Source organism: Thalassophryne amazonica, chromosome 5 (genome assembly GCF_902500255.1).
Source record: "Thalassophryne amazonica chromosome 5, fThaAma1.1, whole genome shotgun sequence".
Taxonomy (NCBI): domain Eukaryota; kingdom Metazoa; phylum Chordata; class Actinopteri; order Batrachoidiformes; family Batrachoididae; genus Thalassophryne; species Thalassophryne amazonica.
Window position 1 is genome coordinate 18,883,334 of NC_047107.1, and position 26,600 is coordinate 18,909,933.

A 26,600-nucleotide genomic window follows, 5' to 3' on the forward strand; every position below is an offset into this window, starting at 1 on the left:
AACAATGAAAATTAAACATTCTTAAACAAAACAGTAATAATACCACGCTCATTTTGCACTCATCATAAGGTTAGGATACTGTGCCCTCCAAAAGTATTAGAACACTTGGAATTTCACACATTTTAACTTATGTCATTTTACACTCAACAAAAATATAAACGCACCACTTTTGGTTTTGCTCCCATTTTGTATGAGATGAACTCAAAGATCTAAAACTTTTTCCACATACACAATATCACCATTTTCCTCAAATATTGTTCACAAACCAGTCTAAATCTGTGATAGTGAGCACTTCTCCTTTGCTGAGATAATCCACCCACCTCACAGGTGTGCCATATCAAGATGCTGATTAGACACCATGATTAGTGCACAGGTGTGCCTTAGACTGCCCACAATAAAAGGCCACTCTGAAAGGTGCAGTTTTATCACACAGCACAATGCCACAGATGTCGCAAGATTTGACGGAGTGTGCAATTGGCATGCTGACAGCAGGAATGTCAACCAGAGCTGTTGCTCGTGTATTGAATGTTCATTTCTCTACCATAAGCCGTCTCCAGCCCCGGACCTCCACATCCAGCATGTTCACCTCCAAGATCATCTGAGACCAGCCACTCGGACAGCTGCTGAAACAATCTGTTTGCATAACCAAAGAATTTCTGCACAAACTGTCAGAAACCATCTCAGGGAAGCTCATCTGCATGCTCGTCGTCCTCATCGGGGTCTCGACCTGACTCCAGTTCGTCATCGTAACCGAGTTGAGTGGGCAAATGCTCACATTCGCTGGCGTTTGGCACATTGGAGAGGTGTTCTCTTCACGGATGAATCCTGGTTCACACTGTCCAGGCCAGATGGCAGACAGCGTGTGTGGCGTTGTGTGGGTGAGCGGTTTTCTGATGTCAATGTTGTGGATCGAGTGGCCCATGGTGGCGGTGGGGTTATGGTATGGGCAGGCGTCTGTTATGGACGAAGAACACAGGTGCATTTTATTGATGGCATTTTGAATGCACAGAGATACCGTGACGAGATCCTGAGGCCCATTGTTGTGCCATCCAAGAACATCACCTCATGTTGCAGCAGCATAATGCACGGCCCCATGTTGCAAGGATCTGTACACAATTCTTGGAATGTCCCAGTTCTTGCATGGCCGGCATACTCACCGGACATGTCACCCATTGAGCATGTTTGGGATGCTCTGGACCGGGGTATATGACAGCGTGTACCAGTTCCTGCCAATATCCAGCAACTTCGCACAGCCATTGAAGAGGAGTGGACCAACATTCCACAGGCCACAATTGACAACCTGATCAACTCTATGCGAAGGAGATGTGTTGCACTGCATGAGGCAAATGGTGGTCACACCAGATACTGACTGGTATCCCCCCCCCCAATAAAACAAAACTGCACCTTTCAGAGTGGCCTTTTATTGTGGGCAGTCTAAGGCACACCTGTGCACTAGTCATGGTGTCTAATCAGCATCTTGATATGGCACACCTGTGAGGTGGGATGGATTATCTCAGCAAAGGAGAAGTGCTCAGTATCACAGATTTAGTGTTGGGAAAGTGTAGGTACACGGACCCACAACAGGGGGCGCAAATGAACGGACAATGGAGGAGGTCAAATAACAACACTTTACTGTTGTGAATGGGCACAACAAATACAACAGATTACAACAATAGACAAAAAGCCAAATCACAAAAGGTGTCATGTGGGCAGGCTCGAAGATAGGAGACGTCTGTCCAAAGCAGAGCCGGAACCACACGATTTCCTCCGCCACCAGACCCCGGGAATACTGGAGCCGCCAAGTCCCGAACTTCCAGGTGGCCACTGCCTCCACTGCCTAACCCTAACCCTAACCCTAACCCTCGTCCTGCTGATGTACCCCTGCTGATCGGATGATTGGTAACAGCTGTTGCAGGCGATGCGTGACAGCTGTCACCCTGGCTGCTCCTGTGAGGCGGCTGCGCCCTCTGATGCCTGGAGCTCAGGCTCCTCTCCTGTGGAACCAGCTCCCAATTCAGATCAGGGAGACAGACACCCTCTCTACTTTTAAGATTAGGCTTAAAACTTTCCTTTTTGCTAAAGCTTATAGTTAGGGCTGGATCAGGTGACCCTGAACCATCCCTTAGTTATGCTGCTATAGACGTAGACTGCTGGGGGGTTCCCATGATGCACTGTTTCTTTTTCTTTTTGCTCTGTATGCACCACTCTGCATTTAATCATTAGTGATCGATCTCTGCTCCCCTCCACAGCATGTCTTTTTCCTGGTTCTCTCCCTCAGCCCCAACCAGTCCCAGCAGAAGACTGCCCCTCCCTGAGCCTGGTTCTGCTGGAGGTTTCTTCCTGTTAAAAGGGAGTTTTTCCTTCCCACTGTAGCCAAGTGCTTGCTCACAGGGGGTCGTTTTGACCGTTGGGGTTTTACATAATTATTGTATGGCCTTGCCTTGCAATGTGGAGCGCCTTGGGGCAACTGTTTGTTGTGATTTGGCGCTATATAAAAAAAATTGATTGATTGATTGATTGATTGGAGCCCGCACTCCAGACAGGGCGCCCTCTGGTGGTGGGCCAGCAGTACCTCCTCTTCTGGCAGCCCACACAACAGGACCCCCCCCTCAACGGGCGCCTCCTGGCGCCCGACCAGGCTTGTCCGGGTGGCGGCGGTAGAAATCGGCCAGGAGGGCCGGGTCCAGGATGAAGCTCCTCTTCACCCAGGAGCGTTCTTCAGGACCGTACCCCTCCCAGTCCACCAAATACTGGAAGCCCCGGCCCATCCTACAGACATCCAAGAGCCGGCGTACAGTCCAAGCCGGCTCGCCATCGATGATCCGGGCAGGAGGCGGCGCCGGACCCGGAGTACAGAGGGGTGAGGTGTGATGCGGTTTGATTCGGGACACATGAAACACAGGATGGATCCGCAGTGAGGTCGGAAGCTGAAGCCTCACTGCGGCTGGACTGATGACCTTAAGGATCTTGAAAGGGCCGATGTAACAGTCCTGTAGCTTGGGGGAGTCCACTTTGAGGGGAATGTCCTTTGTGGATAACCACACCTCCTGCCCTGGCCGATACGCAGGGGCCGGGGTCCGCCGATGGTCTGCATGGGCTTTTGCCCTCGTCCGGGCCTTTAGCAAAGCAGAACGGGCGGCACACCACACCCGACGGCACTTCCGTAGGTGGGCCTGGACCGAGGGCACACCGACCTCTCCCTCAACCACCGGAAACAACGGGGGCTGATACCCCAGACACACCTCAAAAGGGGAGAGGCCGGTGGCTGAAGACACCTGGCTGTTATGGGCATACTCGATCCAGGCCAAATGGGTACTCCAGGCCGCCGGGTGCGTGGCAGTCACGCAGCGCAAGGCCTGTTCCACCTCCTGGTTTACCCGTTCTGCTTGCCCGTTGGTCTGAGGGTGGTACCCGGACGGGAGACTCACCGTGGCCCCCAGTTCCCGGCAGAAGCTCCTCCAGACTTGCGAGGAGAACTGGGGACCGCGATCGGAGACGATGTCTGTTGGAATCCCATGCAGCCGGACGACGTGGTGGACCAGGAGGTCCGCTGTCTCCTGGGCTGTTGGGAGCTTCGGGAGGGCCACGAAGTGGGCCGCCTTGGAGAATCGGTCCACTATCGTGAGGATGGTGGTGTTACCCTGGGACGGCGGGAGGCCCGTGACAAAATCCAGGCCGATGTGGGACCAGGGGCGATGAGGCATAGGCAGCGGCTGGAGTAGTCCTGATGCCCTGCGATGGTCAGCCTTGCCCCTGGCGCAGGTGGTGCAGGCCTGGATATAATCCCAGACGTCGGCCTCTAGGGACGCCCACCAGAAGCGCTGCCGGACAACTGCCACGGTTCTTCGCACCCCTGGATGACAGGAGAGCTTGGAGCCGTGACAGAAGTCCAGGACTGCAGCCCTAGCTTCTGGTGGGACGTATAGTTTGTTCTTCGGCCCAGTTCCGGGGTCTGGGCTTCGTGCCAGGGCCTCCCGGACGGTTCTCTCTACGTCCCAGGTGAGGGTGGCCACGATAGTGGACTCCAGGATGATGGGTTCCGGTGGATCCGACAACTCCGCTTTGACTTCATCTTCATGTACCCGGGACAAGGCATCCGATCTCTGGTTTTTGGTCCCGGGACGGTAGGTGATCCGGAAGTCAAAACGGCCGAAGAACAGTGACCAGCGGGCTTGCCTGGGGTTCAGCCGCTTGGCGGTCCTGATATACTCCAGGTTCCGGTGGTCAGTGAAAACCGTGAATGGCATGGACGTTCCCTCCAACAGATGTCTCCACTCTTCAAGAGCCTCTTTCACCGCAAGGAGTTCTCGATTGCCGACGTCATAGTTCCGTTCGGCCGGGGTCAACCTGCGGGAAAAATAGGCACACGGGTGAAGGACCTTATCGGTCTTCCCGCTCTGGGAAAGCACAGCTCCTATCCCTGAGTCCGAGGCATCCACTTCAACCACTAACTGGCGACTAGGATCGGGCTGCACCAGAACGGGTGCAGACGAGAAGCGTCGTTTCAACTCCTTGAACGCGGCATCACAACGATCCGACCAGGTGAAGGGGACTTTTGGTGAGGTCAGGGCTGTCAGGGGGCTAACTACCTGACTGTAGCCCTTAATGAACCTCCTGTAGAAATTTGCAAAGCCGAGGAACTGTTGCAGCTTCCTACGGCTAGTGGGTTGGGGCCAGTCTCTCACCGCCGCAACCTTGGCCGGATCAGGAGCGACGGAGTTGGGGGAGATGATAAACCCCAGGAAGGACAAAGAAGTGCGGTGAAACTCGCACTTCTCGCCCTTCACAAACAGCCGGTTCTCCAACAACCGCTGCAGGACCTGACGTACATGCCGGACATGAGTCTCAGGATCCGGAGAAAAGATGAGTATATCGTCTAGATATACGAAGACGAATCGGTGCAGGAAATCCCGCAAGACATCATTAACCAATGCTTGGAATGTCGCGGGGGCGTTTGTGAGGCCGAACGGCATGACCAGGTACTCAAAGTGACCTAAGGGGGTGTTAAATGCCGTCTTCCACTCGTCTCCCTTCTGGATCCGAACCAGGTGATACGCATTTCTAAGATCTAGCTTCGTGAATATTTGGGCTCCATGCAGGGGTGTGAACACTGAATCCAACAAGGGCAACGGGTATCGATTACGAACCGTGATTTCGTTCAGTCCCCTATAATCAATGCATGGACGAAGTCCGCCGTCTTTTTTACCCACAAAAAAGAAACCTGCACCCATCGGGGAGGTGGAATTCCGGATCAACCCGGCGGCTAAAGAGTCCCGGATGTAGGTCTCCATTGATTCGCGCTCAGGTCGTGAGAGGTTGTACAGCCTGCTGGACGGGAACTCAACGCCTGGAACCAAATCAATGGCACAATCGTACGGACGGTGGGGGGGAAGGGTGAGCGCCAGATCCTTACTGAACACATCCACAAGGTCATGGTACTCCACCGGCACCGTCCCCAGATTGGGCGGGACTCTGACCTCCTCCTTAGCCTGGGAACCGGGAGGAACCGAGGAACCTAAACATACCCGATGGCAGGTCTCGCTCCACTGAACCACTACCCCGGACGGCCAATCGATCCGGGGATTGTGTTTTAACATCCAGGGGAACCCTAGAATCACGCGGGAGGTGGCAGGAGTCACAAAAAACTCGATCTCCTCCCGGTGATTTCCTGACACCACCAGAGTTACTGGTGGTGTCTTATGTGTGATTAGAGGGAGTAGGGAGCCATCTAGTGCCCGCACCTGCACAGGTGAGGTAAGCGCCACCAGAGGGAGCCCTACCTCCCTGGCCCATCTGCTGTCTAACAGATTCCCTTCAGAGCCCGTGTCCACCAGTGCTGGGGCCTTCAGGGTTAAATCCTCATAAAGGATTGTCACTGGGAGTCGTGTGGCAATATGGGTATGTCCCACGTGAATGTTTTGGCCCACCCCTAACCCAGTGTCTAGGGGCGGGCGTTGGTGTTTAACCGCTCGGGGCAGTCCCTTACTTGATGCTCTATTGAGCCACAAACAAAGCACGCTCCGCGGGCCAGCCTTCTCTGTCTATCTGGTGCCCTAAATGTGGCCCTGCTCGTGTCCATAGCTTTGTCAACAGGGGGAGTTGTCACCACACGAAGCGTAGACGCCGTGGAGCGTGGGGAGGGCGGAACTCGGTCGGAACCGGAAGGGAGAGGGACGGCGCGTGCCCGGCCACGCCCTTCGTCTCGTTCCCGACGGCGTTCTTCTAACCGATTGTCTAATCGTATAACGAGATCAATAAGCCTGTCTAAATCCCGCGGTTCGTCCTTGGCCACCAGGTGCTCCTTCAGGACCAACGACAGTCCGTTTACGAAGGCGGCGCGGAGGGCAGTGTTATTCCAGCCGGACCTCGCAGCCGCGATGCGGAAGTCGACTGCATAAGCAGCTGCGCTCCGGCGCCCATGTCTCATTGACAGCAGCACGGCTGAAGCGGTCTCTCCTCTATTTGGGTGATCGAACACTGTTCTGAACTCCCTCACAAACCCATCATATGTCAGAAGGAGCCGTGAATTTTGCTACCAGAGCGCTGTAGCCCAAGCGCGTGCCTCGCCGCGAAGCAGATTAATCACATAAGCTATCTTACTAGCATCAGTCGCGTACATGACGGGACGTTGTGAGAAGACGAGCGAACACTGCATAAGAAAGTCCGCGCATGTCTCCACACAACCCCCGTACGGCTCTGGAGGGCTTATGTATGCTTCAGGGGAAGGTGGGAGGGGTCGTTGAACGACCTGTGGAATGTCACTGTTGCGCACAGGATCGACAGGAGGGGGAGCCGCAGCAGCGCCCTGAGGGCGCGCCTCCACCTGCGCGGCGAGAACCTCCACCCTGCGGTTAAGGAGGACGTTCTGCTCGGTCATCAGATCCAGCCGAGCCGTAAAAGCGGTGAGGATTCGCTGCAACTCACCGACCATTCCTCCTGCACACACCTGTGCGCCCTGCTCTTCCATTGGCCGTTCAACAGCCGGTTGACGCCCCTCGGGGTCCATGACGTAAGCCGAGATATCCTGTTGGGAAAGTGTAGGTACACGGACCCACAACAGGGGGCGCAAATGAACGGACAATGGAGGAGGTCAAATAACAACACTTTACTGTTGTGAATGGGCACAACAAATACAACAGATTACAACAATAGACAAAAAGCCAAATCACAAAAGGTGTCGTGTGGGCAGGCTCGAAGATAGGAGACGTCTGTCCAAAGCAGAGCCGGAACCACACGATTTCCTCCGCCACCAGACCCCGGGAATACGGGAGCCGCCAAGTCCCGAACTCCCAGGTGGCCACTGCCTCCGCGTGTCGGACCTGGTACTGCTGGCGAGGAACAAAAAACAATTAAATGTGGATGCGTTTGCACCCAGCAATCCGCACGGCAGGAAAACTACCTCCACCTCTTGTTGGAAAAGGAGTCTGCTAAACAACGCACAAAAGTCACAAAAGGTTACTGTCACACAGTCAGCTGAGTACGTTACCTTCCAGGTAGAACGATATCTCGGCAAAGAGGTGGAGACGTCGTCCTGCTGATGTACCCCTGCTGATCGGATGATTGGTAACAGCTGTTGCAGGTGATGCGTGACAGCTGTCACCCTGGCTGCTCCTATGAGGCGGCTGCGCCCTCTGGTGCCTGGAGCCTGCACTCCAGACAGGGCGCCCTCTGGTGGTGGGCCAGCAGTACCTCCTCTTCTGGCGGCCCACACAACATTTAGACTGGTTTGTGAACAATATTTGAGGGAAATGGTGATATTGTGTATGTGGAAAAAGTTTTGGATCTTTGAGTTCATCTCATACAAAATGGGAGCAAAACCAAAAGTGTTGCGTTTATATTTTTGTTGAGTGTAAACACAAAAAATAAAGAATTAAAATTTCTAAAATTATCTTCTGAACTGAAAACAAATCTCTAAAACTTGATAAAGCCTGTAAATAATAATCAGTTTTATTGCCAGTTTTCTTTAGACATATGTCTTTGACTTTATTTACATCAATTATGAAGAAATACAAAAGTTTCTTTCACCAACACATCAAATCTAGACTTTCATCTCAAATGTACTTTCTGTCAAATTGTAGCTGATCTCCTCTATTGTCAATCCAGGAAGTGTCAATCCAGGAAGTGTTCAACAGTTGACATTTCCTGTTTCAATGTGAACCCAAAATTTGGCACTTCCTGTTTCAGTCTCAGTTTGCCACTGAATCGCCACGAGATCTCCTCTATTGTCAATCCAGGAAGTTTCAATCCAGGAACTGTTCAACAGTTGACATTTCCTGTTTCACTGTGGACTCAAAATTTGGCACTTCCTGTTTCAGTTTCAACTTGCCACTGAATTGCCACAAGATCCCACGAGATCTCCTCTATTGTCAATCCAGGAAGCGTCAATCCGGGAAGTGTTTGACAGTTGACATTTCCTGTTTCACTGTGGACTCAAAATTTGGCACTTCCTGTTTCAGTCTCAGTTTGCCACTGAATTACCACGAGATCTCCTCTATTGTCATTCCAGGAAGTTTCAATGCAGGAACTGTTGAACGGTTGACATTTCCTGTTTCACTGTGGACTCAAAATTTGGCACTTCCTGTTTCAGTTTCAACTTGCCACTGAATTCCCACAAGATCCCACGAGATCTCCTCTATTGTCAAACCAGGAAGTGTTCAACAGTTGACATTTCTTGTTTCACTGTGGACTCAAAATTTGGCACTTCCTGTTTCAGTCTCAGTTTGCCGCTGAATTACCACGAGATCTCCTCTATTGTCATTCCAGGAAGTTTCAATGCAGGAACTGTTCAACGGTTGACATTTCCTGTTTCACTGTGGACTCAAAATTTGGCACTTCCTGTTTCAGTTTCAACTTGCCACTGAATTCCCACAAGATCCCACGAGATCTCCTCTATTGTCAAACCAGGAAGTGTTCAACAGTTGACATTTCCTGTTTCACTGTGGACTCAAACTTTGGCACTTCCTGTTTCAGTCTCAACTTGCTACTGAATTCCTGTGAGACCCCACAAAATCTCCTCTGTCAATGCAGGAAGTGTTGATGCAGGAAGTATTTAACATTTGACATTTCCTGTTTCACTGTACACTCAAAATTTGGCACGTGCTGTTTGGAAGTCCCTGCACCATGAGAGAGCTTGTGCCACTTGCATGGAGCTTTGCTCGTATTATTTTATTATTATTATTTTTAATATTTTAGAAGTGTCCCTGAAATTGCAATTGAAATTGACATCAAAAGACTGCAGGCTACAATACAACTCTTATACAAAACATCCATGAATTGTAAATTTGAATAAACATGCTCTTGCTTGCTAAATGTCTGTCATTAGACACTTTATTAATCTGTTCTTCAGGGAGGAACAATTAGCTCCTTCATTAGTCCCTCGAACTCTATGCTTGACACACTTTTATTTATGACTGGTTAAACTGTGCCTTGTCATTAAACAGAGATGTAGCAAATCGCAAATGTTCATCTTTGAAACTACCTACAGATATGAAAATTCTCTTGGCTAATTACAGGACCCAATGTTAATGTTAACCCAAATGATGGCTATAAATAATAAATGAACTTGTAACAGTTTTGTTGCAAGCATGAGTCATTCTCTTATTGAAATGTGTTCATTTTACACACATTTCTGCTTATTTGACATTTCTCTCATAAAATATCCACCCAGAAATGACAGAAATTTGTTTGCACTAGTTAAAGAATTATCTTATTTACTTGTAACTCACCTTCAGCCATTTTTACCTCACAAATTCTCATAAATAATAATAATAATAATTATAATAATTACAAGTATAATAATAATAATAATAATAATAATAATAATAATTATTATTATTATTATTATTATTATTATTATCATTATTAGTGCATCCCTCTGACAATATCCAGTTTATGCCATTTAGCAGTGTGTAAAATAATAATTTTTAAAAGCCTGACAATTTGTCTGACCAATCTGAGTACAGTTTTATGATGAAATTAGATCTCATTTTTGTTGCGTTAAGACTGAATTATTGTTGTATAAGCATACCAACTTAGCAAGTATCATAGCAAGAAGGCTAACACACGTGTTACACGACCAAATAACATTAGCCCTTCTTTCATGACATGGGCACAGTAATAATACAGAGAGAACACATTTCCATTCATTTATCCTTTGCTCGTTTGTCCTCTTCTTTTTCTAAACTGGGCACCTGATGGCTTTGACCATTTTCTGTCCAACTCTGCTAATTTGGCACCCCACAATCAACAGACCCCCCCCCCCCCCCCACACACACACACACACACACTCACAACCAAAAGTCAAGACTAAACCATTTCACCTGGGTGTCCACATAATCGTTTTGTATCACCTATTTTTATTAGCCATTTCACATATTTCAGAAAAAAACATGCAGGAATTATAGTCCTGTATTTATAATATTGTGAATGAGATGTACGTTAATTAAAGAAAGTCGAGGTGTAAATGATTTCAGCCCACTAACCACCCTCCCTTGTCCCTTCATTCAATTAGAGAAACCCAGAGGTGAACGGTCTCCAACGAGCCTCTCCCCTTTCTCACAATGATTCTGTGTACCGTTCTTCTCAGCAAGCAAGGGCGCCAACAGCTGCAGGGGCAAGAAAACCGTTTTGCGGCACAGATGTTTTTTTTTTTTTAAAGTGTTCGTACCCATGGTGCTGCCCCCTATAAATGCTAAACCAGGCAGCTGCCCGGTTCACCCGTACCAAAACCTACTACTGAAAAATATGTTATGTTCAGAAGTACAGTACATATGTTTAGGACTACAAATGAAATTCCTTCTGTTGAATCTTGGGCTTGGAATTTCAATTCAATTCAATTTCAATTCAATTTATTCAGTTTATAATGTCGCCTCAAGGTACCCCACACAAAGCAGTTTAAAAAAACAATGTAAAATAAAATTAAAAGATCAAGAAGCACAATTACAAGTTCAGAAAAGCACAATAGAAAAGTAAACACTTAAGAGTTAAAAAAAGATGCTAGCACAACATTCTAACCATAGCACTGAGTAAAAAGATGTGTCTTTAGTCTGTTTTTAAAAGTCTTCACAGAATCTGAATGAGACCATTCCACAAGACAGGGGCACGGTATGAGAAGGCTCTCTGACCTGCAGACTTTTTATTCACCCATGGAACACGGAAAAGTGACCCAAAAGCACCCTCTAGCAGAGTCCCTTGTTTTGTTTTGTTTTTCTACTTTAGTTTTCTTAAGTCTGGTATTTAGAGCAGTGATTTCTTTTTGAGGAAGAAAAAAATCTGTCAAAATGTCAACAACTGTGACTGGAACACCAGGCACTTGAGGCATTTATTCATTATTTTTGCTGTTTGGCTTTAATTTTGAGTGTCTGTGAAAAACACTTAACACTTGGGCTAAAAACAATTTATGAATAAAACTTTATGTAGCAAAAAATAAACACACAGTTACAGAGACGGAGGCAGGAACCAGCCTGTCTTGCATTTGTGTGAGCCCATCAGAAGAGCTCAGTACAAAGAGCTCTCAGCCAATGTAATGGTGTAACTAGCTGCTGGTTGTCTGCCTCCTTTTCCGTATGAGTCGAGGAGGCAGGCCGTCTCCTGTGAGTGCTTTGGGCCGGGGGAACGGACCAGTCCCACAGCAGCACACGCTGCTCACTGAGGAGAAATACAGTGAGGAAAATAAGTATTTGAACACCCTGCGATTTTGCAAGTTCTCCCACTTAGAAATCATGGACGGGTTTGAAATTTTCATCTTAGGTGCATGTCCACTGTGAGAGACATAATCTAAAAAAACAAACAAAAAAAAAATCTGAAAATCACAATGTATGATTTTTTTTTTTTTTATAATTTATTTGTATGTTGCTGCTGCAAATAAGTATTTCAACACCTGTGAAAATCAATGTTAATATTTGGTACAGTAGCCTTTGCTTGCAATTACAGAGGTAAAACATTTCCTGTAGTTTTTCACCAGGTTTGCACACACAGCAACAGGGATTTTGGTCCAATCCTCCATACAGATCTTCTCTAGATCTTTCAGGTTTGGAGTTTCAGCTCCCGCCAAAGATTTTCTATTGAGTTCAGGTCTGGAGACTGGCCAGGCCACTCCAGGACCTTGAAATGCTTCTTACAGAGCCCCTCCTTAGTTGCCCTGGCTGTGTGTTTAGGGTCACTGTCATGCTGGAAGACCCAGCCATGACCCATCGTCAGTGCTCTTACTGAGGGAAGGAGGTTGGTTGCCATAATCTCGCAATACATGACCCCATCCATCCTCCCTTCAATACGGTGCAGTCGTCCTGTCCCCTTTGCAGAAGAGCACCCCCAGAGTATGATGTTTCCACCCCATGCTTCATGATTGGGATGGTTTTCTTGGGGTTGTTCTCATCCTCTAAACATGGTAAGTGGAGATGGTTCCAAAAAGCTCTATTCTGGTCTCATCTGACCACATGACCTTGTCCCATGCCTCCTCTGGATCATCCAGATGGTCACTGGTGAACTTCAAACGGGCCTGGACATGTGCTGGCTTGAGCAGGGGGACCTTGCTGCCCTGCAGGATTTTAAATCATGACAGCATCATGTGTTACTAATGTAATCTTTGTGACTGTGGTCACAGCTTTCTTCAGGTCATTGACCAGGTCCTCCTGTGTCGTTCTGAGCTTTCTCAGATTCATCCTTACCCCACAAAGTGAGCTCTTGCATGGAATCCCAGACCGAGGGAGATTGACAGTCATCTTGTGTTTCTTCCACTTTCTAATAAATAATCATAACAGTTGTTGTCTTCTACCAAGCTGCTTGCCTGTTGTCCTGTAGTCCATCCCAGCCTTGTGCAGGTCTACAGTTTTGTCCCTGGTGTCCTTAGACAGCTCTTTGGTCTTGGCTATGGTGGACAGGTTGGAGTGTGATTGACTGAGTGTGTGAACAGGTGTCTGTTATACAGGTAACAAGTTCAAACAGGTGCAATTAATACAGGTAAAGAGTGCAGAATAAGAGGGCTTCTTAAATAAAAATTAACAGGTCTGTGTGAGCCAGAATTCTTGCTGGTTGATAGGTGTTCAAATACTTATTTGAAGCATTAACATACAAATAAATTATTAAAAAAAATCATACATTGTGATTTCCGGATTTTTTTTTTTTATATAGATTATGTCTCTCACAGTGGACATGCACCTAAGATGAAAATTTCAGACCCCTCCATGATTTCTAAGTGGGAGAACTTGCAAAACCGCAGGGTGCTCAAATACTTATTTTCCTCACTGTATGTGCCTTCACATTCCAAAAATCTCGAATAACACCAGGAAAAGTGGCTAGATTTCTTGTTGGTCACTTTTTGGAATAAAAAAAGTCCATACAGGGGTTTGAATAGTCACTAAATTTAGCAACAAAGCCATTAAATTGGCAAGACTGCCTGACCCAGAAAATTGCTACAAACATGGCTAGATTTCTTGTTGGTTATTTTTTGAAAAAAAAAAAAAAAGTCGCTAGAGGGGTTTGAATAGTCACTAAATTTAGCGACAAAGCCGCTAAACTGGCAAGACTGCCTGACCCAGAAAATTGCTACAAACAGATGTTCTGATGGTGTAAAGATACAATGTTAAGAGCCTAGCCTGTGGGCGTGGAAGGTCTCGCCCTCAAATAGTATAACGGACAGGCATGTATCTAGGTTAGGTCAGAGCGGTCTTGGTATAACTTCAGCGCACTGCAGAATTTTGCTCTCTTTTCTGTCGTGGCAACAAAGATACAGTGTTACACCAGTGAACACCTTTAAGTACTTACAGCTGCACTGAGTTTTTCTTTTTCTGTGTAGGTTGGAATGTGTGATTGTTTTTTTGTAATTTGGTTTTTGTCCAAACTCAGGTTACTAGGCATCTTCATGATGTATTATACACATTCAACACTTTTACTTCAGAAGTTTAAAGGTCTGACTCCCTGTGAAAACTGAATTAACCCAAGCATGTTGACCTTGATGAAACAAAAGCCCAGATTCCTTTGTGCAAATGAGGACTCAGAACTAGCATATTGGAACAGAAAATCAAGTACTGTTGCAGTTTTTGTATTTTACAAAAAAGTAAGAAATGCTAGTACTAATACAAAAGTGTTAAGCAATTCAAGAAAATACAGAATTGGTTTCAATGCAGCTAATTCCTTTTAATACTGGATTTATTGTGACACAGTGTCTCTGCCAGTTGAAGCTTCTTCAATACGTTCCTCAGAAAAAGTGTACTGTCGGCAGGGCTTCTTTTCTACCCAAACATGCATCACTGCCATTACTGACATGACTATGATGAACACCCCAAGTTGATCTTTTTCCCCAAAAAGAATAGGTGAAGGTTGCCAATTTTCAGTGGTCTTATGGTTCATCATTTGATGTATCACTGACATCAAAATGATGAACATCTCTTGGTCAGTTCAGGTGCTATTGGGTTAACATTGTTACTGACCATGTTGACCTGTTTCTCCAAAAAAAAAGCAGGTCAATGTGACCAATCTTCAACAGGTTTCTGGTGCATTCTAAGACATATCAAATTAAGTTAAGTCAAGTCTGGGAGCATGTGCTGGTGCTGTTCTGCATGTTGCTGCATCTGCCATACAATGGAACTGCCTTGGGTCATGGAAAGCAACCAGCCAGACAACCAGTCCATCCCCAGCTCTGGAAAATAGCCATCTATGTGGCACAGCCAGGTGAAACATTGGTATCCTGCTGAAGTCTTCAACATTGAGGGAACTGCTGGGTCATGCCCAAAGAAATGTGCCACACATCCAAGACATGGCATTCCCTCACCGTACAATTGATACTCCTTGTCTGAATTTCCCAAAGTAACTGCTCATTTGACACAGCGTCATTCCAGAAATGCCCAAGGGGTACTAGTAATACTACTATTAGTCCTAGTACAGTAAAGACATCTAGTCATCGCCTTTGGTCACTGGTTACCATTCAGCGTCAAAACCATACGGTAACACAGGAAGCACCAGGACCCTGAAGACTTGGATCATTGTTCTCCTGCAAACACACTGACACTTTGAAACACATTTGTCCAGCAATCTGTAAGAGTGTTCCATGATGCATAACACAAAATGGCTGACGCACATCCAAAATGTCTTTGTAACTATCTGATCTTAACCTATCTTTTTTCAAAATGCCTGACGTGCAAAATGTCCTTGTATTTGGTAAAACTATCAGATCCTTTCACACCTGTCTAATTGATAAAACCATCTGATCTTTTTATAGATGTTTAATTGATAAAACCAATAAGCATGATGGAACACTCTGTTTTATTGCGTGACACTACACCATATACATAAACACACACTATAAGATTTTTATATTACAACCATGACCGCACCACAGACAGACAGCCACCTATTTTCACTACACTTTGCAGCCATCTCAAATAGATACTGATTCAAGCCAGGTTAAGGACTGCCCATGGGCACCATGACTGCCCATGGTGGCTTAGCCTGAAGGAACAAAAGGTAGTGAAGGAGAAAAATCTGGGTTCTTTGTTCCAGGTGGTTCTTTGTTCAAGATCCTAGCGCTGAGATAACTCTGTATCAGCCTAACAACTCTTTACAATACAACATCTAAACTTTGAAATCCATTTCCTGTCTAATTCTTTTCGGGGATCCCACCATTATAAAAGAACCTAACAAATCTCATGACTCAATAAGCTCTTCCCAGTCTCCTGATCTCAAAAGGACAAGATGCCAAGTAAGACATATGACTGACTATAAGGAGGAGTACAAAGAAGTTACAAAAACAAAATAAGCAAAATTATTTCAGTCATCATTCAGTGTCAACTAGAGATCTTGGATTAGTGTGCACTCAAAGAATTAACTGGAAGAATCGGTAAATTCATTAAAAACAAATCAACAAAATATCAAATTTTAAAGTCTGGCCTATTTAAGTCAGATGGGGTTAAAAAAAAAAAACAACATTCTTTGTAAAATTTTGTTCTAACAATCTCAAGTCGATCTTTTACCAAATGATCTTACAAACCATGCTTAGATTCTTCACCTCCAGAGGAAGGTATGGGAGCATACTTTTGTATTCCTTGAGTGAGAAAGCAGGCTGTTGATAAATGAAAAGGATGTGAAGCAACGAACTCTTACGATTGCTGCACAAGCTTCAATTATCCTGAGAAGTGATCGGTGGGTGAGGATACCTTCCTACATTTGTCTGAACCCAGAAACAGCCACCTGCAGGCATCTATCATCTGCAGAGCTACAGGCAGAGAATAACATTGACACAGCAGTCAGTTGTGTGTCATGCAGATCACAAGCACCAAAATAGAAATGAAAGCAATCTTTGTTTCGCTAATCAGAGCTGATATAGGAACATGTTTTTCTTTGTAGTAAAAAGAAAATTTGGGCTTTTTTTTCTCACCTCGGTGTTCATGTAAATCAGAAACAGCGCTGAACAGACGTGTGAAAACATCTCCCCTTGTGAGGATCTTTTAGGGAACATTGTTAATCCACACAGCCGTGTAGCTGCAGATCGCTGAGGGAGACACAGAGCTCCCGGCTCCGCTTCAGGCCAGAACCAGCCACTGGGCTCCGTCACAGGCCCACTGGGAGTTACAGGTGCCTGAATATATCTGTCTGGCAGATGACTGAGGATGAAAATGAAAGTTGTTTGGGTTGATGAAGGCTATGTCTTATATTTTGTAGGATTTCCATGTCAGGGATTTTAGCAAAACAACAAAATGCTGTGTATGCAAATATCTTAACATGCATATACAGTACTGTGCAAATGCACATTTAATGCATCACAAAAGCATTAAAAATGATGAAAACCTGATAAACATTAACAAATAATTCAAAGCTTATTTAACGAAGCCATACACGCATGCATATACACCCAATAAAGCGTAGAAAGGACTGTATGCCTTCAGTAACCACACCCAGGGGCAAATTAAAGCACAGGTTTGCCTGGGTTGAAGAACAGTGACCCAAAGTTACACAGGAGCCCCACATTAATGTCCAACAACATGTTTTGGAGACCACACATAACAACTTAAACACGAATATACAATCTAAAACAAAATGATCATCTACAAATGCCAGCAACTATCACCAGTCACACAGACTGTATTAAGGAGCAACAGTTCAGACAATCTGACTGAGGCACAGAGGAGAATACAGACGACAGAACAGTACAGTGTGAAGTGAAATCAGAACAGCCGTGTCTCAGCTGTAATGCTGTTGAGCTTTTTTAATTTAATAGCGCTTCATATTAAAGTTTATGAGCTGTCTTGAATGTTGTTTTTAATTTGCACTTCCATACTATTAATTACTCGCACATTTCCATTAATTTACATATTTGGATTTTTTTTCTTTTGAATCAATGTGTGGCTGTTCAACCAAATAAAATGTAGCAGAACAATCTTCATTTATTTTCTGAAGCTTATCTGGGTCCGGGTCATGGTGGCAGCAGACAAAGCAGCTCAGCTCACACATCATTATCTTCTGCCAAGTCCTGGTCATCTTCCCCGGGGATCCTGAGGTGTTCCCAAGCCAACTGGGAAATATAATCCCTCCAGCATGTCCTGGGTCTTCCCCAGTGCCTCTTCCCAGTTGGATATGCCTGGAAAACCTATCTATGGAGTCAACCAGAGGACATCCTCAACTGATGCCCATAACACCTCAGCTGGGTCGTTTCGATGAGAAGAGACAGCAGCTCTACTCCGAGTCCCTCCCACATAGCTGAGCTTCTCACTCTGTCCAGGAATGTAAGCCCAGATACCTGATGGAGGAACCTTATTTCTGTTGTTTGTACCCGGGACCTTATTCTTTCAGTCATTGCACAAAGCTCATGTCCATAGGTGATAGGAGTGTAAGGTGACTGGTAAATTGAGAGCTCCAGCTTCACCACAGTAGTCCGGTACAGTGTCCATAAAACATCAGATGCTGCCCCAATCTGTCTCCAAAGCAGAGTAATGCAGATTGTTCCACCCAGAGCGGAACAGTCTGAATTACTCATTTGATTTTTGTTTTCAGCTTCAGCTGAAAATGCTTCGATCTATGGTACCTCACCCCTTAATGCGTTAGTGTTCAACTCAACCATTTGGTAGGGCATATTGATATTTACTACACACTACTGAAAAATATGAGGTCACCATATCTGCTAACAATTGAACTTACCAATGTGGGACACACACGCGTGCCCGTCAGCGCCAAAAGCACGAAGCACAACTAGGGGGGTTCGGGGGCATGCCCAGACCCACACAAATGCAGGACAAATGTGTGACCCACACACACCCATGCGGGAAGCAGGACATGGGTGTACATACTGGAACTGTCCCACCCAATGTGGGATGGTTGGTGGCACTGGGCCACAAAAGGATTAAAAAGATATTTCCTCTGTGCTAATTATGACAAAACCACTTAGGTTCACTCAGGAATCCTGTGGTGACACAAAGAGATGCAAGAAATAGTGTTAGTTGAAGTTAATGACATGTGACCTGGCTTGGGTCCCGGCTGAATTCACTTGTGAATACCTTCACCCCAAACAGAATGCACTCTCTTATAACATGGCTCACATTTCAATCAATCAATCAATCAATCAATTTTTTTTTTATATAGCGCCAAATCACAACAAACAGTTGCCCCAAGGCGCTTTATATTGTAAGGCAAGGCCATACAATAATGATGTAAAACCCCAACGGTCAAAACGACCCCCTGTGAGCAAGCACTTGGCTACAGTGGGAAGGAAAAACTCCCTTTTAACAGGAAGAAACCTCCAGCAGAACCAGGCTCAGGGAGGGGCAGTCTTCTGCTGGGACTGGTTGGGGCTGAGGGAGAAACAGAAACATTTTCAAACAGAAACCTGTTAACACTTTTGGGGTATTTTAAAGCAGCATTGCACCTGAATGTGTTGTGTTAAGATACCGCAGGATCACCAAAAACATAAGAACCCCCTAGAACAAGCCACTTGAGTTCAGATCCAGAACATTTGCCTGAGCTACTATTCCATGCCGTACCCCTGAACAGACTAAGCACATTTGATTGTCTGCTTCATGCCGTCACTCCACATGATTAAGTTTGTATTTATAAATGTGTAAAACAGGCTGCATCTTCAAAGCAAGGAATAGCCTGAGTACGGCCTTCTGTTTTGAGTTTTGACTGAAGGAGGTGTCACTCACCATAGCCAGTGGCACAATGCCTGCAAGGTCCTCCTGTGCCAGACGGATCTCAGTCTCGGCCTCTGGTGTGGTGGCGTGGCTGGCTGGGTACTCTACCTGCCAGGCCATCCAGCGACTGCCCTGCAGCTCTGACATAGTTTCCATTTTCAGATCCACCTGGAGCACTCGCTGAACACCCATCTCAGACCTGCCAGAGTTCACAAAGACAGTCAGTGGACATGTGCAATTGTGCACCTGCGAGTATGTTTTATTCACAAACTTGTACTGTCAGTGGTAAAGGCTGATAAATGTCTTTGGCACCTATCTAAGACATTTTATCAACTAATTTTCTTCAAAATGTCAGGTCCCTTTCAGTTTGATTCTTTCACCAGTCCTCCTCTATGTGTAATAAGATAATTCCCTTTGTCTATTGCTGTATTATGTTTCTGTTGGTAATGTGCACTTCAAACAGAACATATTACGTTCATAAGAGTGCTTCAGCAATCATCACCCCTGCTACCTGTGTTGATAGTCAGGTTTTTCATCAGTGCCCTTGTTTGCTGTTGTACCATGCAAATATACAGAATGCCTTAGTGCAATATATGACATGGTTGAATTAAATCATACAAATGTAAAATGTTGATCATAAAATTTCTCATGGCACCATAAGTCTCTGGTGCTTGCCGTTTAAATATAGCCAACAGGCAGGAAAGGTCAGTTTTTTTGTAGCAGCCGGAGTTGATGGGAATCACTGTAAGATCTGTTGACCATATCATGTGTGTCAAATGGTGGCACTCAGAGCCAATAAATTTCAAGAATGTGTCTGTGGTACACAGCACAAAACAGCAAAAATTCCGAATGGAGAGGAAAGAACTGGAGAAAGACAGGAACTCTGAACTTACAATATATACTCAACAAAAATATAAACGCAACACTTTTGGTTTTGCTCCCATTTTGTATGAGATTAACTCAACGATCTAAAACTTTTTCCACATACACAATATCACCATTTCCCTCAAATACTGTGCACAAACCAGTCTAAATCTATGATAGTGAGCACTTCTCCTTTGCTGAGATAATCCATCCCACCTCACAGGTGTGCCATACCAAGATGCTGATTAGACACCATGATTAGTGCACAGGTGTGCCTTAGACTGCCCACAATAAAAGGCCACTCTGAAAGGTGCAGTTTTGTTTTATTGGGGGGGGATACCAGTCAGTATCTGGTGTGACCACCATTTGCCTCATGCAGTGCAACACATCTCCTTCGCATCATCCGTGAAGAGAACACCTCTCCAACGTGCCAAACGGCAGTGAATGTGAGCATTTGCCCACTCAAATCGGTTACGACGACGAACTGGAGTCAGGTTGAGACCCCGATGAGGACGACGAGCATGCAGATGAGCTTCCCTGAGACAGTTTCTGACAGTTTGTGCAGAAATTCTTTGGTTATGCAAACCGATTGTTCCAGCAGCTGTCCGAGTGGCTGGTCTCAGATGATCTTGGAGGTGAACATGCTGGATGTGGAGGTCCTGGGCTGGTGTGGTTACACGTGGTCTGCGGTTGTGAGGCTGGTTGGATGTACTGCCAAATTCTCTGAAACGCCTTTGGAGACGGCTTATGGTAGAGAAATGAACATTCAATACACGAGCAACAGTTCTGGTTGACATTCCTGCTGTCAGCATGCCAATTGCACGCTCCTTCAAATCTTGCGACATCTGTGGCATTGTGCTGTGTGACAAAACTGCACCTTTCAGAGTGGCCTTTTATTGTGGGCAGTCTAAGGCACACCTGTGCACTAATCATGGTGTCTAATCAGCATCTGGATATGGCACACCTGTGAGGTGGGATGGATTATCTCAGCAAAGGAGAAGTGCTCACTATCACAGATTTAGACTGGTTTGTGAACAATATTTGAGAGAAATGGTGATATTGTATATGTGGAAAAAGTTTTAGATCTTTGAGTTCATCTCATACAAAATGGGAGCAAAACCAAAAGTGTTGCGTTTATATTTTTGTTATATATGGAACAAGAAGGGCAATCAGAGAGCACAGACCTCTGTCAAGGCCAACAGTCCACTCTACTGTGATATGTGTTATTTCCAGTCAGGTCCACAAGTCATTTTTATTATTATTTTGCTTCTGTACCCCACCACAATGGATGTGAAATGAAACAACCAAGACGCACTTATGGTGTAGATGCTGAACTTTAATTTAAGAGATTTAACAAAGCTATTACCCATTTAGGTTTTACAGATGTTGGTATACACAGTACCTTCATTTTTAGATTCAGACTCTTTATTGTCATTGTAACAACTACAAAGAAAAGTAAGGTGCAAACCTTTTCAGTGCAAATGTAAACCACAAGCAGACTTAAAAGGTCTTAAAAGGCTTAAAAGAAAATAAACATAAAATGTAAGAGAAAGAAAAAAGATGTCAGGATTTGGCCCTGATCTGGGTTATGGTTTAATTTTTCCCCCTTTCTTTTGCCCTTCATCTGCCCCAGCTGTGATTTATTAGCTGTTTTTTGTCACTTGTTTGTTCTCTGTTTTGTTGCTTTGTCACTTTTTGTTACTTTTCATACTTTGCCCATGGTTCAGTTCGGTTCTTGTTTTGTTTAGTCAGTTGATGTTTTCTTTGTTTATCATTTAGTTATTTGTTTATTTTGCCCTTCTCATTTCTGTAATTATCTGTTGTGCTTTAATGTTGGGTTTTGTTTATCACTTGGTCTCCATTTTACTTAGAGTTTGTTTCTTAGTCAGTTACAGTTTAGTTTTGTCGTAGTGTTTATTTTCTTATTGTTCTCAGCACTGTTTCCATGTAGTTTTTGAGATCAATAAAGTTTATCTTCATCTTTTTCATCTTTATTTATTATCTGATGGTTTGTTTTTCAGTTCTCGTGTTCATACTCAGATTGTTTTACAGTTGTATTGTATTCTGTCCTCGGGTTTTGATTTTGTGCATTCTCTATATTCTTCATTCCATTTGTTCCTTTTCATGCTACACCCCTGCACCTGCTAATTGCATCTTTATCTTTCACTTTGATTCTTTCTGCATTGTGTTTCTATTCACTCACGCTCTTGGCACCTGTTCACGTGTCGTTGTCTTTTTCATCACTTCACCTTGTGTCGTCATTCCTCACTATCTTGCACCATGTATCATGTTTGTCCTCCAGCCACACCCGTTTTCTAGATCATTCACATGCATGTGCACCTTGGTAACACCAGTCTGTTTAAACTCCTCTAGCTACCACACCTCTGCCAGTTTGTTGTCTCCATGCACTTACCAGCTCTCTTCACACTCCTGATTTCCCTTGCCATGTTTTTTGATCCTGCTTTGTATTTTTGACCATGCCTTTTGCCTCATCCCTGATGTCTGTGTTTGCTCGTGTCACTGAGCACTGCTTGACTATGACTCCATGTTTGCCTAGCCGTGTGTGTACCTTTGCTCCACTGAGTGATAACCTGTGCACCAAACATAAGCCTGGAATAAAGATGACTTCTTTTACACTAACACCTGGTCTGGGAGTCTACATTGAGGCTCCACCCTCTTCAGATGCCAGGCACTCTGACAGCATTCCAAAAGGTATGTTCGGAGCGCAAGTTACAAAAAAGAAAAAAAAGTTATAAGGACATAGTTGCAAAATTATATGCAAAAAAAAAAAAAAAAAGAAGAAAGAGAAGTGTATACTGCATTTATTCCCAGTGTGGTATGTGACATGGCTATTATATTTCAGTGGCATCCAAAGCGCTAACAGCAGTTGGGTAGAAACTGTTTTTCATTTGATTTGTACTTGCTTTAATGGCCCTGTACTGTCTGCCTGATGGTAACAGCTCAAACAGTGTCCAGGGTGGGATGAGTCCTTTAGGATAGTGTTGACTCTCCTGAGACAGCAAGAGCCATGAAGGTGTAGTGAGAGGGCACCCAGTCATATTTTCTGCCATTTTGCTAATCCTCTGGAGTTCTTTCCTGTTTGCCACTGTGCAGCTGGCAAACCATGTACAGAGGAAGTGTGTTATCAAATCAAAACAAATCAATTTCATTTATATAGCGCCAAATCACAACAAACAGTTGCCCCAAGGCGCTTCATATTGCAAGGCAAAGCCATACAATAATTACAGAAAAAACCCAACTGTCAAAACAACCCCCTGTGAGCAAGCACTTGGCGACAGTGGGAAGGAAAAACTCCCTTTTAACAGGAAGAAACCTCCAGCAGAACCAGGCTCAGGGAGGGGCAGTCTTCTGCTGGGACTGGTTGGGGCAGAGGGAGAGAACCAGGGAAAAGACATGCTGTGGAGGGGAGCAGAGATCAATCACTAATGATTAAATGCAGAGTGGTGCATACAGAGCAAAAAGAGAAAGAAACACTCAGTGCATCATGGGAACCCCCCAGCAGTCTAAGTCTATAGCAGCATAACTAAGGGATGGTTCAGGGTCACCTGATCCAACCCTAACTATAAGCTTGAGCAAAAAGGAAAGTTTTAAGCCTAATCTTAAAAGTAGAGAGGGTGTCTGTCTCCCTGATCCGAATTGGGAGCTGGTTCCAGAGGAGAGGAGCCTGAAAGCTGAAGGCTCTGCCTCCCATTCTACTCTTACAAACCTTAGGAACTACAAGTAAGCCTGCAGTCTGAGAGCGAAGCACTCTATTGGGGTGATATGGTACTATGAGGTCCCTAAGATAAGATGGGACCTGATTATTCAAAACCTTATAAGTAAGAAGAAGAATTTTAAATTCTATTCTAGAATTAACAGGAAGCCAATGAAGAGAGGCCAATATGGGTGAGATATGCTCTCTCCTTCTAGTCCCCGTCAGTACTCTAGCTGCAGCATTTTGAATTAACTGAAGGCTTTTCAGGGAACTTTTAGGACAACCTGATAATAATGAATTACAATAGTCCAGCCTAGAGGAAATAAATGCATGAATTAGTTTTTCAGCATCACTCTGAGACAAGACCTTTCTAATTTTAGAGATATTGCGCAAATGCAAAAAAGCAGTCCTACATATTTGTTTAATATGCGCATTGAATGACATATCCTGATCAAAAATGACTCCAAGATTTCTCACAGTATTACTAGAGGTCAGGGCAATGCCATCCAGAGTAAGGATCTGGTTAGACACCATGTTTCTAAGATTTGTGGGGCCAAGTACAATAACTTCAGTTTTATCTGAGTTTAAAAGCAGGAAATTAGAGGTCATCCATGTCTTTATGTCTGTAAGACAATCCTGCAGTTTAGCTAATTGGTGTGTGTCCTCTGGCTTCATGGATAGATAAAGCTGAGTATCATCTGCGTAACAATGAAAATTTAAGCAATGCTGTCTAATAAAACTGCCTAAGGGAAGCATGTATAAAGTGAATAAAATTGGTCCTAGCACAGAACCTTGTGGAACTCCATAATTAACCTTAGTCTGTGAAGAAGATTCCCCATTTACATGAACAAATTGTAATCTATTAGATAAATATGATTCAAACCACCGCAGCGCAGTGCCTTTAATACCTATGGCATGCTCTAATCTCTGTAATAAAATTTTATGGTCAACAGTATCAAAGCAGCACTGAGGTCTAACAGAACAAGCACAGAGATGAGTCCACTGTCTGAGGCCATAAGAAGATCATTTGTAACCTTCACTAATGCTGTTTCTGTACTATGATGAATTCTAAACCCTGACTGAAACTCTTCAAATAGACCATTCCTCTGCAGATGATCAGTTAGCTGTTTTACAACTACCCTTTCAAGAATCTTTGAGAGAAAAGGAAGGTTGGAGATTGGCCTATAATTAGCTAAGATAGCTGGGTCAAGTGATGGCTTTTTAAGTAATGGTTTAATTACTGCCACCTTAAAAGCCTGTGGTACATAGCCAACTAATAAAGACAGATTGATCATATTTAAGATCGAAGCATTAATTAATGGTAGGGCTTCCTTGAGCAGCCTGGTAGGAATGGGATCTAATAGACATGTTGATGGTTTGGAGGAAGTAACTAATGAAAATAACTCAGACAGAACAATCGGAGAGAAAGAGTCTAACCAAATACCGGCATCACTGAAAGCAGCCAAAGAGAACGATATGTCTTCGGGATGGTTATGAGTAATTTTTTCTCTAATAGTTAAAATTTTATTAGCAAAGAAAGTCATGAAGTCATTACTAGTTAAAGTTAAAGGAATACTCGGCTCAATAGAGCTCTGACTCTTTGTCAGCCTGGCTACAGTGCTGAAAAGAAACCTGGGGTTCTTATTTTCTTCAATTAGTGATGAGTAGTAAGATGTCCTAGCTTTACGGAGGGCTTTTTTATAGAGCAACAGACTCTTTTTCCAGGCTAAGTGAAGATCTTCTAAATTAGTGAGACGCCATTTCCTCTCCAACTTACGGGTTATCTGCTTTAAGCTGCGAGTTTGTGAGTTATACCACGGAGTCAGGAGTCAATTATGATGCTCGCCATGGCAGAGCGGTAAAAAGACACAAGCAACCTCTGGTTTGTTATTTTTCCTGAGGATTCTCAGGAAGTGGAGTCTTTTCTGTGCCTTCTTTGCCAACTGTGGTTTTTTTTTGTCCCAGGTCAGTTTCTCCTCTATGTGGACTCCCAGGAAACAGAACTCCCTGACCCTTTCCACACAGGTTCCCCAATGATAATGGGCTGAATGTCTGTTGTGTTTCTCTTGAAGTCTATGATTAGCTCCTTGGTTTTGGATGTGTTCAGGAGCAGGTTATTTTCTCTACACCACACTGTCAGCTGTTCCTCCTTGTCCCAGTAGGCGGACTCATCTCCTCCAGTGATACACCCTACCACTGTGGTGTCATTCGCATACTTGATGAAGGTGTTGCTGGTGTGGATAGGGGTGAAGTCAGAAGTGTGTAGTACCCTGTTGCTCCAGGTGGGTCAGTGTGGTGTGGAGGACAGCGGTCACAGCATCCTCTGTTGACCTGTTGGTCTGTAAGCACATTGGTATGAGACTGAAATGGGAGTTATGATTGTCATGATGTGACTTCTAACCAGTTTTTCAAAACACTTCATGACCACCAGTGTGAGTGCAACAGGCTGGGAGCCATTAAAGCTGGTTATGGGGGATTTCTTGGGTAGGGGGACTACAGTGGAGGTCTTCAGGCATGACAGGACAGCAGACTGTGTCAGGGACTGGTTGAAGATTGGTAAAAATCCCGGCAAGATGGTCTGCACAGTCTTTTACCACTCTCTGTCCCCCCCCAGACTCCCACCTTTTTAAGCATTATTCTTTATTTGCCTCTCACATGCCTAGAATAGCTCCTCACCATCTAACCATGTCCTTTAGGTCCTTCAGACTTTTTTCAGTAAAATAGCTCTTAGGAGCATGAGCATGACTAAAACCGTTCAGCTTCTGGGGGGCTTTGCTCCCAATACTCCCCACCTTTTTAAGCATTTTTCTTTTTTTTTGATAATTATAGCCCTCTTAACCCCCTGCCACTAAGCATTTTTTTGTTATGTAGATGTAAATTAATATTCAAAGTTTTCAGCTAGTTGA

The 26,600-nt window shown here is 44.8% G+C and overlaps 1 protein-coding gene across 1 annotated transcript in view; it reads right to left on the reverse strand.

Moving 5' to 3' along the window:
* si:dkeyp-14d3.1 (transmembrane protein 132C) overlaps window positions 1–26,600 on the reverse strand; it is an 807,657-nt gene that overhangs the window by 264,250 nt on the left and 516,807 nt on the right. Inside the window, exon 3 of the mRNA XM_034169759.1 lies at window positions 19,128–19,314. Coding sequence (XP_034025650.1) covers window positions 19,128–19,314 — 187 coding nt within the window. The remainder of the gene's footprint in view (window positions 1–19,127; window positions 19,315–26,600) is intronic.